This window comes from Bombus pascuorum, chromosome 14 (assembly GCF_905332965.1).
Source record: "Bombus pascuorum chromosome 14, iyBomPasc1.1, whole genome shotgun sequence".
Classification (NCBI taxonomy): Eukaryota; Metazoa; Arthropoda; class Insecta; order Hymenoptera; family Apidae; genus Bombus; species Bombus pascuorum.
In genome coordinates, this window is record NC_083501.1 from 4,663,563 (window position 1) to 4,678,398 (window position 14,836).

The 14,836-nt window shown below is 33.4% G+C and overlaps 2 protein-coding genes across 8 annotated transcripts; both read right to left on the reverse strand.

Annotated features, from left to right (window-relative positions):
• Positions 1-36: 36 nt before the first annotated feature.
• On the reverse strand, positions 37-7,850 carry LOC132913883 (alpha-N-acetylglucosaminidase). Its single transcript, XM_060972511.1, has 14 exons — positions 7,729-7,850; positions 7,464-7,627; positions 6,047-6,225; positions 5,279-5,497; positions 4,105-4,332; positions 3,600-3,663; positions 3,394-3,539; positions 2,891-2,975; positions 2,652-2,801; positions 2,226-2,368; positions 1,979-2,138; positions 1,500-1,690; positions 668-1,053; positions 37-402 (listed from the first exon to the last, which is right to left on the reverse strand). The coding sequence occupies exons 1-14, from the start codon at positions 7,808-7,810 to the stop codon at positions 287-289; spliced, it is 2,313 nt and encodes a 770-aa protein (XP_060828494.1). The 5' UTR covers positions 7,811-7,850; the 3' UTR covers positions 37-286.
• Positions 7,851-8,352: 502 nt separating this feature from the next.
• Positions 8,353-14,189, reverse strand: LOC132913892 (mitochondrial amidoxime-reducing component 1-like). 7 transcript variants are annotated; one of them, XM_060972539.1, is made up of 8 exons: positions 13,987-14,184; positions 11,887-12,124; positions 11,583-11,832; positions 10,522-10,773; positions 9,957-10,080; positions 9,677-9,882; positions 9,174-9,245; positions 8,353-8,909 (listed from the first exon to the last, which is right to left on the reverse strand). In XM_060972539.1, exons 1-8 carry the CDS (start codon positions 13,999-14,001, stop codon positions 8,732-8,734), a joined length of 1,335 nt encoding a protein of 444 aa, XP_060828522.1. In that variant the 5' UTR covers positions 14,002-14,184; the 3' UTR covers positions 8,353-8,731. The 7 variants fall into 7 exon arrangements, with proteins under 7 accessions (XP_060828522.1, XP_060828521.1, XP_060828518.1 ...); XM_060972538.1 differs by having other exon boundaries at positions 11,583-11,761; positions 11,816-12,124; XM_060972535.1 differs by having other exon boundaries at positions 11,583-12,124.
• Positions 14,190-14,836: the final 647 nt, after the last annotated feature.

Sequence of the window (14,836 nt, forward strand, 5' to 3'; positions counted from 1 at the left end):
AACCAATGTTCTAATGAATATGAAATGAACGATTCATTGATATTCATAATGAATATTTTATGTACAATTTTTTAAACATCCTGCATACATATATACATACATTTCTTTTAACTATTAGTGGCATATGGTATTAAGTTTTTATGTTTTCTTTATGAACCTTTTCATTTTATTCGCAGCGTTTTATCATTTACAACAATATTAATTTTTACTAATAACCTTTAACAACTTTTACGATGAATGTGACCCGTAACAAGCTTATTCACTTTGAACGATAATAATTGAAATATTACTTTCTTCCTTTGTCTTTCATAATATTTAAATATTTCATGGATCTGAATAAATCAAATATGGACGGTTGATACCATTTGGATAAAATTCGCATTGCTATGTCGATGGAATCTCCTGTGAACAAAACGTTTCTATGTTCAAAATTAAAGTACTGTAAATTCGAGATGGCCAAAAATTCTGATTTCAAACTTCCGGTATCAAAAATTAGCGATTTCAATATTTCAAAATTTCTACATTCAAAAGCACAGTATAAGCTTGACCCTTAAATTTTCTATATTAAGAAACTCAGATTTTAAGATTTAATGTTATGAAGCTCTAACTGAACAATTTCAATAAGAAGAAAATTATACAAAATTCAGGATTGCAAATTATCTTATACCTGTCGCATTTGTTGGATAAATTTTTCTGGAAAGCGTAAACGGTTTTTCAACTTCTTTGAAAATCCTTTCGTTGATCCTCGTGATATTCAAGCTCGTTCCTTTTGTTAGACTAGTAGTAAGCCCATCCAGGAAAATAGCCCAGCGTGGTTTAAAATAATCCGAGACAATTCCTGACCACTGTTTGTTCGCGTAATCTCTAATCTCTCCTCGTGGTCCCCACAGAGTAATCTGATTCCTCGCGTTGTACTCATACAATTTCGACTCCGCATCGTCAGTAGCCAGATTTTTTGCCATTTCTAGCCATGTTCCCAATAAAAAGTCTTCACTGGATGCTAAGATGGCTTCGAGGTCATCGAACAGTTCCAATAGACGATCAGCTTGCAATCTATATGTATGATCAGTTATAATTTTAGAATGAATCAAACACATTTTCAGCCTAGGGATATTTATGCAAATTTATACCTTTTTAAGTAAATTTATTCTTTAACATTTTTTATAAATATTTTATAGATCCCAAAACTGTTTTACCTTAGATAGTTTCCATGTGTATTTCTGCATATTATGCAAATTCTATTTTTACATCTTTAAATAACGCATAAACGCATAAAAATCCTCAATCTAATAATTAATAATATTGAAATGATACGAAGATTATATAATAATATGTCTCTTTGAAATTTGATGAATTATGAAATTGCTAGAATTTATCTAATATCTATTGTAGGTAGATGTCATGTACTATCTGTTGTAGGTAATAGAACTTTCAACCTATGATCTACCGCAGATAATAGAACGTTTAATCTACTCAGTAATCTCAAATCCAGAACTTACTTGAATGTTGTCACATTCTTTTGATTAAACGATTCGACTAAAGCAGAGTGAATTTTATCCGCTTTTAGTTGAAGAGCTTGTCTAGTTATATCAACCACATCATGTCGGTAGAGGGTGCTGTTTTGTCTTCCGTGCCTCGCTTGAAGGAATATGTACCAAGTAGAATAGAACTTCTCCGGATCATACCAAGTCTGTGCAATGTCCCATATTATACACATTTAATAAATAATTTAAAAGACTAGATCATTTTTATCAGAGTTAACACAACGTTGACTCTTAATGGGTTGATTGAACATTATATTAATTTTCTAACCGGTTCTGGTTATTAGATAAACTTTTATCAAAATTGTATACGTGAAATAATGATTGCTTTTATGTTAGCAGAACTTTGTTCTCTTTTAAATTACGATAGCTGCAGCTTTGGAACAGTATAGGGAAAAATCTGGTAGAACTTCAAAGAGAATAGTAATTAAGCTCACCAGTCGAGCGAGATTCAAACTTGGTCGCCTGGTAATCACGTATTTCCCTCTAATTTTCGAAATGCCTCGGAAATTGTATACAGTACTACCCAAATTCTTCCATGCTGCAACCGCGTACTCATTCCATGCTCCATATCTTCGACTAGCATAATCTTCGAACCTGAAACAGTGAACGTTACAATTTATGAATATGTAATTTTGTACGTAAGTATTTTTCTAATGGAAATATTAATAGATATTTGTCTACCAATTATCCAAGTTGACAGGTTCTTGACGATAAGCCATCTCGTTCATCAACTCGTAAATAACATAATTTTGATTTATGCCTTCTGGTGTCAGACCTGTCCCGATCATTGTACTTCCTTCCATGTTTCTTCCTTCGAAAACTCGCTGAAAAACAATCGGTAATCACGAAACAAAATTATCTCATTGTTAGTCAATCGCGATTGAATTTTTTTAATGAAAAATGTTCCACTTTGTTCAAATGTTAAGTATCTTTTAGTGTTGTACCGCTATACAATTCGAATCTTCTTTTTACGCGTGTTGAGGTTATGTAAGGTGGTAAAAGAGAGCGCCATTTTGTGAACGAACGTTCAGAACATGGCGTACGTGCGCCAGTGATGAAATTTGAGAGTAGAAGATTGTAGAGAGTACATTTTTGTAGAAAACTTACCCGATTAATAATTTGAGCAGAACCAAACATTCCAAGAGTCCCACCAAAATTGTGCAACATGCACCAAATAAATGGCTGGCCATAATAGGACTTTAATTTACTGTATAGTGGGAATTGTTCTGATTGAAGGTCCAATACTATCAGTCTTCCCTAAATTAAAAAACGAGGATCAGAAAGAAGATAAGTATTGTGTGAGCTTTTAGAAGGTTCATTCAAATGTATGTTTTAAGCATATTCACCAATGGGACTGAGGTTAAGAAAGTCTTTATTCTCGGTTCTGTCCAGAAGACAGCATCGTGAACAAAGAGCCATCCTTGCATTAACCTTGAAAAATAATTTCACTTTTGTGTATCGGAAAATAGTTTCCAATTTCGTTATAATACTACTTTGCATTTTTTGCAAATTATCCCATAAAAATATTATTAATGTAATATATATCTACACATGCTACTGACTAAAAGTTTTGAATTATTATATCTTCCAAAGATTTAAAACAATTTACAAAATTTCAACTCAGACTCTTGGCAGCTTAACATCTGCAAAATTAATTTCCAATTAATAGTTAGGAGAAATAAGATATCAGTAAAATGGAGGAAGCTATTTCAAATTTTCCATCGAAGCTGTAAATTACCAATTATTATTATTAGATTAATAAATGATTACACTAATAAACTTATTAACAGATTATTAATATATCTTAATATACGTTAGTATATAATATTAATATAATATATCGTAATACCATATCGCTTGTGGATCAACACTGAGCATCGTTTGAAAAATCGAATGTCCTACGTTCCTCAAAAATTTCAGTTCGCTGGTGGGGGGTTCGTTTTCATTGAAAGTATCGCAATTATATATGTGATCGGTTCCAAATTCCTTGATATACTGGAAACCACGAACACAGAGGTGGAAATATCCTTTGGAAGAATTTTAGATTTCACCTACCGTTCTCAAAAATTGATCTCCAATTTTATGAAACAGGGGATCTGTAGGTTCCAAAAGATAAGGGCTGAAAATAGATTTATATCTTCATTCAGAAATAGTAAGGTATAGCATAAAAGTAAGAAATGATATTCTTGACAATGTTTAAAGTGCAACAACAGTGGAGGCTTAGCTTATCATTTTCTCTAAATAATAACAATCCGTTATCTCTGAACGATAAAGCTGCAAGTAAGCAAGATTTAATCGGTGATACAAATTGAATAATGTATCAATACATCTTATCATTGATTAATTAATATTATGTACATCTAGATCCAAAATATCACAAAGCAAATATTCATTGTTTCTTAACTATTTTATTATCAAAATTTCGTTTGCTTGGAAGAAAGAAAAAATGACAGTTTATCGCAATTTTTTATTGCGATCTGAAAAATTAAAGATCAAGTAAATGCTACCAATAATTGTAAAATTCAATAATACGATATTAATAAGAAATTTTTTTTCTTACCAACAATATTTGTCCGAAAATGAATTCCATGTCACACTTTTTGTCACGTTGGCTCCTGGAAATAGTCTGGGGAAAGCTCTAGGAACGTGCCCATTGAAAGCAGGAAGAACAGGGATTATTCCTAATTCCCTCATCCTTTGAAGAATTCTGTGCTGCAGTCGAAGCGATCTTTCGTGCCAGCTTGAGGTTAGAGGACCACCAAAACCTCGAATGTTACCCATTCTAGACCTAATTAGAGGATTAGAATGAAAATTGCATGGAAGAACAACGAACCAGTCGTTTAAAAAATTGCGGTGGATCAGTTTCTCACATTTAATTCTCTTTTGACTTATAGAATTTTCACTACAATTTTTAAATCAATTTTTTGATACAAAAATTAAGTTTCAACAAGAAGAATTAGGAGATAATTCTAAAACATTAAGATGTTAAGTCTTCCCCATTTTTCTACTAATTTTAAATTTTAATAAATTTAACACAGCTGATCTCCGCCCATTTTTTTCCTTTTTTTCTTACAGAATCAAGTTTCAAACTTGGTGGTTGACAAATTTAGCACAATTAATCTTGAATGGAGAACCAAGTTTTAGATAACCAACAAATAATTGAGAACTTAATAATTTCCATGATTGAAGAAATTGTATAGTAACCATAAGATATTGAAAATTACAAATGAAACTTTGGACCTATTGATTGCACTAAGTCAAGGTAAACGGAGAAAGTGTCTCTTCAATGATTCGTCAAATAGATAATTCTACAATGTTTTCTGTTCCGGGGAAATCAACAGTTAAATACAAACAGTTTCATAACTAGAGCAGATTTTCTAAGTGAGATAAACAAACAGATAAAGAAATGTTTCATCAATATACTGCAGATGTTGATGGGTTTATAGAAAATGTCAAAATTCAGAAACTATAAAAATATAAAATATGCAAAATTATTCATTATAATAATAGCTACAACTTCCATTAAAGCTGAACTAATAAAATTTATGAATGAAATAAGCTGTCATTCACTTTTCATATCTTTAGGTATGTTCACAAAGATATAAATTTGCATAAATACCCGCTGTCTACCTATAAATGAACACCTGCAGAATTCATTATATACTTCAGAAGTATACTTGGAATTATGTTATGAATGTCACGATTATTGTAACGAAAAGCATTGTAAGGGTTACCAAGGCAAAAATGCTGGCCCGGCAAAGTGCTCATTAATCTCGTCTGAAGTGAAATTCAATTGGAGGTATACTCTCTGCCAGATTGCCTCTTGCCCGTTAAAAGCAAGAGCCAAATTGATTCCATTAAGGGCCATCCAGTCGATGTTTCTTTCCCAGTGATCCCATTGCCACCATGCGAAAGAGTAACCCAGAGTGCATACGTTCTGATAGTACCTAAACCTGTGCAATTCATGGATTAAGTAGCATAGGAAAGAAACAATTGTTGATTACACGAGAAGGACTAGATAAATCAATTTTTGTCGATTTTTCATGTTACATTTAGCGTGACATGGTTGAAACAAGAGCAATCTGTTAGGACCCAAACTGAATAATTTTAATTTTAATAGTCTAACGATTAGCTTTGTGACATTCAGATTTTCTTAAAATGTGCAATACGTATAATACTAGATCTAATCTAGATAATTCTAAATCTAATAATATGTAAATAATTCTATCAAGCCTAATTCAAGAATTAAATAGTGTCGAAGAGAAAGACAGATAAAGATTACACAGGAGCAAATGGATTTGACAAATGTATTTTTGTCGATGTTCTTAAAATGTTCACTATATATTTTATCCGGAAACCAAATTGCAACATAGTTTGATAATATAGGTTTCATTGACGTTGCAGTGAATTCAGCAATTGCTGCTTCATACAAAATATGACTTATCATATTCTTCCCTTGCGGTTTACGAGTGGTTTCATCTTCTTTGCTTGAAACTTTGTACCTATCATTGGACGTGACTTTTACTCGAACATCTGGTAAACTCTGAGGAAGTTGGATTTGATTCCCCTCCCATGAAATGTGAACGTTGCAATAAGTCTTCAGGTAGTAGTGCAAGCCCCAAGCTACAGCCACGCCGGAACTGCCAAAGATCTCCACTTGATCCAAAGAGTTTTTCTTGATCTGGCAATTAAGTTGAATTTGCGGTTGCGCAATAAGTAGACTACTGATTTTTATGCATTTATGGGAATTTTGAAGGCACGAAGATACCAAAGAATTGCAATTCTTTGCTGTTTCAAACACTTATAGTAGAACAAACTATTCATAACTTTGGAATTACCATTATTATATTAATTCCATATTATATAGTCTGTATATCTGCATAATGGATATATATCTATATATCTATACTAATAAGGCCATACAGTATCAAGTGCAAGGTCATGGTCTTTATCAATCTTGGGAGCGTAGGTTGGAAGCTTGCGGACTCAAATATCTATTCGTATCTAGTGCTGTGAATAATCATAAACCAAAACGAGTATTTTATATTATTTCTTCGATATTTCCAAGAAAACATTGCTCGTGCCTGGATACGTTACGTGAACTCGCTTTTGTAAAGGTAAATTGTACACTATAGGGAATCAGAAAATCTTACATGGCGAATTATTGCCCTTCTGTAACTGAAATAGACGACAAAAAGGTAATTTTTCAACAAGACCATGCCCCTATTCAAGAAGACAGCTGCTACAAAAATGTGGTTTCAAGATTTTGAAATAGGATTATTATCATGGTCATCGTTCAATCCTGATCTAAATCCGATCGAGTATGTAAATCCTGCGGAGAATTCTAGCAAAAAAGTTTACGATCAGAAGAAGATACCTTAAAGAAAATATCGTTGAACGTAAAAAAGAAAAAGAATAAAACCCGGGTAGGTGGATATTCAAAACGAAACATTGACAGGACTGAAACATTAACTGAGTTTGACGAGTATACTCGTCGTCACTTGTATTTATCTACGCACTCCACGACCTAATACCACGAGAGATTTCTAAAACTAAATTCCGCAATTAACTGGATAAAAAGATTATTGGATAGTGTACCTAACACTGTGATTAACAAAAGCAATCAGAAATAAAGAAAAATTCGTTAAATATTGTATGAAATTAACAGAGAGTTTATATTCTTTTCACAGCCGAGAACACAAGTTTAAAAGAAGATGTGATTTCTTCCAGAGTTCAAAAGAAGAAAATTTTCGTTTATTGTATCTTCAGATTCGGTTTGTATCATAACATGAAATTATATGAACGATCCTGTCAACTATTGTTTCGATATTGTGAAAAATCTAGAAACAGAATTGAATTTACAATTATTCACAGCACTGTGCTTATCTGTACACAATTATAACGTGATATACGAGTTACCAAGAAAGTATCTAGTCCAGTAGGACCAAGATCAGGATTCACCGACATTAGGAATTTTGCAGCACGTTCGTGTCCCAATAATCTTTCAGCAACACCTCTGGCAGCCTTAGCCTGCACTTCCGGTGAAGTTTGAGGCTTAATGTGACCCAAAGTGTTCTGAAACGCTGTTCAAATTTTCATTTTTTAATCTTTTTGTACTACGATTATATTTAGCATATTACATGACGATTATAGGAATAGGAGAATGAAGAAAAATTCTGCTTACCGTCTGGCTTTGGATCGCGACAGAAAACTGTCAGAGATCCGGAAAGAAAAACGATGGACGCGAGTAACGAATGGATCAACATGATGCATGAACGTGTCGTGCTTGGAAGACTGGAACTATTGAAAGAGATGGTACTTGTGAACGTATTACTATTTATAGTCTCCCTACTCTTCTACCATTTCTCTTTATCTAACATGGCCTCTGATTACCATTTATCTACTATGCAATTACTCTCGCGACCATACGCCATTCGTCTCGGAGTCTTCGTTCGTATCACTCGCGAAATAAGCTTTCAGCTGATCTACAAACTGTTACAAGATCTTTCTACTTGGAAGATATAAGCATGAAAAATTGTATACACTTTTTAAAAACAAAGAAGAGTAAAGAAGAAGTTGTCTCAAGGTAGTTGTCTCAAAGGTGATGGTGTTGTGTGAAATTTGTGAACGTTAACTGCTGTTTCTCTAAATCTTCAGCTTCTTAGTATGTACTGTATTGTCTTTAATAGGAAATTAATTTAAGTCTCTGTATTAATTTCCTTCCTACAATAGTTAATTCTTCTTTAAAAGTAAAATCCTTTTCAAACTTAGCTTGGGTTTCATAAAAAAGAAAATAATAGACATGGACTTTGTATAACAATCGAAACTTTATTTAGCATAAAGATTTTTAAACATTATCTCTGAAGTGCCCTAAAATACATGAATTGAAGATGCAAACCAGTGCCACTTATTTTAGGACACCTAACATACATGTACAATGTATAACAATTACATAGCTTTGAATTGACAAGAATTGATCGTATAAATGGCGCATTTATATTGTCTTCAAGTCTTTCGAATCTTCTAGGAATTACTCGATTGAATCGTTCGCCTGAAAATACTATATTCCATAATTGTTCATCGAACGTGAACGTACATATATCGGTATCTTTTTTAACGCACAAACTTTATCTATTTTGAAATAGAAAGGCCATCAAAAGCGAATTAGTTCTCAATATATTTCTTATCTATCTAGGATTTTCTGCTTCCCGATGATTCAATTCTATCGACGAATCATTGGATCGATGAATGAACACCTCGTCGCCGACCTTCACTTTTCCAGTAACGTACAGTCCACAATATATCCCCATAACTGGCGCCTTGCCCTCCAGCGAGATTCGTTCTGGGTCAGTTGGCTCCCTGAAACTGAAGAAGATTAGAAATTGATTCAATAAAGGCGAATCTCTAACGTACAGTGGCTCACGAAAGTTATTTGTACACTTATAGATACTTCCAATCAACGTATTACGCGTGTTACGTGAAACATTTTGCAACTTCAAAATGTTTTATATGACACACACAATATACAAAAAAAAACCAATTATATGTACAAAGACTTTTGTCAACCAGTGTAGTTGCGAGTTCTTGGTTTATCCATGTGCTCGATGAAGATAGTGTATCTGGTCGTACGATTTCAAAGTCTTCAACGGCTCCTCCTTGTCCATCACACCGTTTTCTGGATTCACGCCCACTAGTTTGCACCTGAAATATGAATTGCATTATTCAAGTAATCCGTAACTTGAATTCTCCATTTCGAGAAACAGTGGATAAATGTTACATTTAAGATTGTTAAGATGTTAAGGATCTTATGGACCGTACATCATGAGCAGAGTATATTAGCGTTATATGTGTTAACTATTAATGCAAACTGTACATATTTCTTCGTCTAAGAATCTTTGAAGAATCTTCGTCTAGAAACATAGCAGAAACTCGCTGTTATAGCGTTCACTAAATGAATCATTCACGGAATATGTAACTTTGAAACGTCCTGTATATATCTATATCGTTTATTTCATAAATTTAGTCGTCGTTGTTCTAGATATTTGTTTTAAATTGTAATATTTTGATGATATCAGGGACACATAAAATTAATCACTTAAGAGCGCATGATAATTAAAATATGTTTACCATACCGTGAGCACGGTTTGACGTTCCTAATCACGACACGTTCACCGATTTTAATCCATTCCCATTCATCTTCCTCGAATGGTTGTTGCGTAGAGACCAAAATATTTGGACGGAATTGTAGAGAAGACACTGGTGTCTCTAATTTCTCGTTGAGTTGTTCAACGGAGCTTGTGGTCATTAACATATAACTGGCCAGGTCACTGAACAACCCCTAGAAAACATCCCTTTGATCAGCAAAATATATGAATTTCTCGATAAAAGGAAGACAAAAATTGAGATAATTACGGTATCTTCGCTTCTAAGTGTCCGGTATACTTGAGTGAATTTTTTCCACGGTTCGACGAAAACATTTCTTCTATCCATCATCGTGTACCCCAATCGAAGACCAGAAGTCGTTCCAGTCAGAAATCTTCAAAAAAGCGTGAGTCTTATTAATGAAAATCAATATGAATTAATTACAAATCAATATCAATAATGAAAATTAATAAAAATTTAGAAATCCATCAATTTAATTTTTCAACTTTCCATATTTCATTTCTATTAATTTCGAAGCCAAGTCAGAATTAATTTATCCGACTAAAAATCAATAGGAAACATTTATCATGGAGGAATAGGATCAAATAAGATTTATCGAGAAATTTCTGTGCGAATTCATATTTTTGAAGATATTGTTTCATCTTCCAAGTATTGCAGAAACCATTCTATTTTGGTAATATTTTATGTTATATTTAGTAATATTTATATTTCTTCGTATTAAGCGCAACAATTTCACGTTTTCAAATTTCCTATAAGTACGTAAAAATTCGTAGCCTATTTACGAAGTAGAAAGGGAAGAGATGCAAATACCAACCTCGATAGCCATTCGGCGGGTTCTGTGCCACAATCGATACACTTCACCGGCTCTCCCCACCACATTTTGCACTGCACGGCTTCAGACGCGTTCTTCAAGTCCTTTGGAACCTCGAAGATTACACTGGGCATCCCTACGGCCTCCAACTTCACCTTGTTCTCATCCACCGCCGATATACTCACTAGGATCAAGGTTGGGTATTGTCTTCCGGTTTGGAAGCGTCCAGTTTCCTCGTTGTACACTAGAAACATTCTGATGAACAGCAGGGGATTCATCTTTGGTTCCTTTGGGAAGGGGTCTGTAGGATTTAGTTATATGTCGTTGTTGTTAGTTATATGTATTGTAATACAATGTTCTCGTATAGTGAAGCTTATTTATTGTAGTGCAGTGAAATTTCTGTATAGTGAATATAAATGATGTTTCAGTGGAAGTACATGATTGAATTTTATAATTTTATCAAAGCGGAGCTGAAAGAGTTGAAAATTTAATAGAATATTGTGAAGGGAGTTTGAAGATGTTTGATGAAGTTTCATTAAAGAAACAAGTATAAATGTTAATGATATAATGAAAATAATGTATGCTTCCTTGTTTTTTAATATTTTCATAGTATACGTGTTAAAGGTTCTGTGGGATAATCACTGGAGAACGTGAATTAGGATGAGTTTTATGACTGAAGAATGATCCTAATACTGGACATTATCTTTTTACAAGAGCTTTGACATATTTATCCGACAATGCAATTGCTATAATAGAATTAATTCTCAGTAAATGACAAACAAATTTTCTTCACAAAAAATTCATCGTTTATCAAAACCAAAATGCACTTAAGCAAATGTAAGAACTAAAAATCCTAAAGAAAGCTAAAAAGAACCTAATATAATACAGCGTAACTAATCTGAAACACGATGAATAATATTTTTATTATATCCATGGATATATCGTGTTTAATATTAAGACCAAAACTAAGGTACATGAAAACGTTAAGAAAATTACTGACAAATAAAATTTTCCCTAGAATTGAAGATCATATCTAGGAGAACTATCATAAAAAGTTTGCTTACCTGTCTCTGAGGGTGAACTTTCCTGCATCGTCCAATTTCATTCCATATTCGGTGAAGTCACATTCCCCTACATTCTTTCCACGTCCAGACTTCAATGGATACATATATAGCTCTTGAATCTGGCCAACCTTCTCCCATTTTGGATCTGGTAATTCGGCAATCGTATCGTCTTTTGGACATTCCTCATCGTTTGGATGTTCTTCATCGTTTGGACGTTCCTCATCGTTTGGACGTTCCTCATCGTTTGGACGTTCCTCATCGTTTGGACGTTCCTCATCGTTCGGATATTCCTTATCGTTTGGAGATTGTTTGTCGTTTCTTTCTTCATTTTCCTCCACATTTACATTTTCTTTGTGAGGTACTTCGTTCTTGTTATTTATGTTGCTCTCGCTATTGACATTCGCGTTCACTTTGTCTGGCTCTTTTGAATCATTTGTTCGAGACCGCTTCCGTTTTTCATGAGAAGTTTTCCTTATAGTCCAAACAGCAGCCGCGAGGATGACCACGAAACTACACGTTATCGCGATGGTTGAGCGCCAGCACTAGAAAGAGATACGACCTTGAGTTAAAATGGAACAGGCCCTAATCGGATGGCTGCTAAAAAGTGCTCGTGGCACGAAGCTCTACATTTTGATAAGAAAACAATTTTTTTAAGGATGTTTTTAGTAGAAGAAAAATAATAGTTTAAATTTAGTTTAAAGCCATTTTTTGAAGTCTTGGAATGTTGGAATTTGATTGAAGTTATTTTGTATAATTTAAAATGTTGACTTAAATTTCGGTCAAAATCCTTTCTTGCATAATTTTTCATGGAATAGAAATAATAATTGAAATGTAATTAGAATGATAAGAATTTGTCGAAGGTTTGAAGGTTTGAATTTTGATTGAAATCTTTTTGTCAACGATTTTTAGTAGAGCTCAAACGATAATTCCAGTTCGATTGAAACTATGTCAAAAGAAATCCAGAATTCTTAATTCATTTAATTATTTATTAAATTTATGAACTTCCCTTTCCATGTGCTCAAAAGCTCGTTGTAATTCTATTATTATACCTTAGCTCGTCATAATAATTAAAATTTTATCACCTCATATGAAACATAAATTTCTAGGCTTTTAACTCGCTTCCATATTTCTAAAGTCCATTAATTCGTTTCAGTATAATATTCATTTTCTTGTTATCTGCTGTCTACGAACATAACATTTCTTTTACGATTCTGCCATCGTGCTTTAGTCACTGTTTTATGTTATGTTTATCTAAAGACTTATTGTGACAAGAAGAACATCAGTAATTTTCCTCAACGAGATTAGATAAGCATCGACTAATCGTCAATCTCTCTCGAATCACTTTACAATTGACCTATGTAACAAGTTATATCCAAAATTCACGTAGCTGTTAGAGTCACGCGGTCATCTAAAAACAATGCTCGTCATCCGAAAAGTCGAAGCTGCGTCGAACACGTGCAGTAACAATCGAGAACATAATGCCATTGTTTCTTAATCGAATTCCTACTACAAAGAGGCTTAGCGCGGTGTGTTTCCTCGTAGTTTTTGATCGTTCCAGACAATTCTCATCTACTAACATTCTCAAAGATATCGCTCAAAATTCATCTATGTTACTCACTTTCAAACATTGCTTTCATCAGATATCAAAACACAATTATCAGTTCAAACAAGGCCATACTCACAATCAATCGAAAAGATCGATTCTTCTAATTCAGCTCGACCCTTGACCTTGATATCGTATTCAAATTCTCTAATTTGGTCTGCATCACAGGTACCACTCACTCTCTATATATGTTCTCTTCAATGTGAGAACAAATTCAATCTTAATCAGCGAAAATCTTTATCAGAGTTGCTACGTTGACACGTTGTTAGTAGTGGGTGTCTGTGGAATCGATTTTATAATTTTCCGATACTTTTTGGAAAACATCGACTCGCGTCTCTCGTCGTCAAATGAAAAACATCTGCATCGTATAATCCATGCTCTATGCTTAATCTCATTCGAATGCAAATTCTATTTTAATCGATGGAAATTTATTAGCTTTTATGTTAACACGTTATACATTGTGGGATGTGTTTTGCTATGTTTGTATAAAATATGTTAACGTTTATTAAAAGTCAAGAGGTAGATTCACGTTTTTTCTTATCGTCGAATGAAAAACTGAAATATGTATCGCGTAAGCAACTCGCTGCATTCATGTTTGTTTGAAAATAATTTCTACCCTAATCAACGAGAAGCTTATTACAGTTTCTACATTAACACATTGTATGGTGCGAAAGAAATTTATACGATTCTCGAACATTTTTGGAGAATGTGCCGATGCTTACGAAATGAAAAACATCGATTTTCACGAACAATGTGTTCATATGTAACAAAGAAAGGTGTTTTATCAAGATAAATACATACCGGGTGTTCTTGCATGATCCTCGCGGTTCTGGCACTCGTGCAAACCGTCGTTTCGGGCTCACAGGCGTATTTTCTTCATTCCGGAGTATCCGTGCCGTGTCGCTGCTGATTGTATTATGCAATGGTCCGGCTGCGTGTTCCCCTTCTCCACTTCTTATCGGCGCAGGTCTATGGTGTCGCCGATTGTGCGCTGTGAACGCGTCAGTCGTTGACCAGGAAGCGTCAAAGACGATTCGTTCGTGACGAATGTCTTCCTTTATTCTTTTTTTTTTTTTTTTTTTTTTTACTGCAGTTCATGAGTCGACTGATAACTTTTTCCATGGTAGAAGAACCTGAATCAAGAGACAAAAAATTTTAGCTGTGCTTATTCCGCCATGTTAAATCGAAAGGGCGTATCTACAACTTTCGCTTAAATTCAGTCATTACTACCAAATAATAGGAAAATAGTTTATTTTTATATATATATATATTGTTATATTTTTATTATATTAGTAATAAAATATATTATATGTATATCATTATTATTTATTACATTTTTTTAATTATTTCATTTATATTAATAATTATTATTATTTGTTATGCATATATATCTTTACAAGATCTATATATATATATTAAGGAAGAAATTTTTCCTCTCGAAACGGAAGATATCACAGTTTATATTTCGAATATAAATGTGATGTATGTGAAATCGATGACTGGTGTTAAAAGTCATTTTTTTCGAAATAAATTCTTGACTCGATACACCTGTTTGAATTACCATGACAGTAATATACTGTCGGGTATTTATGGAACTTTACATATTTATGCACGAGACTGAAGAAATAAAATATAAATAGAAATTTATATT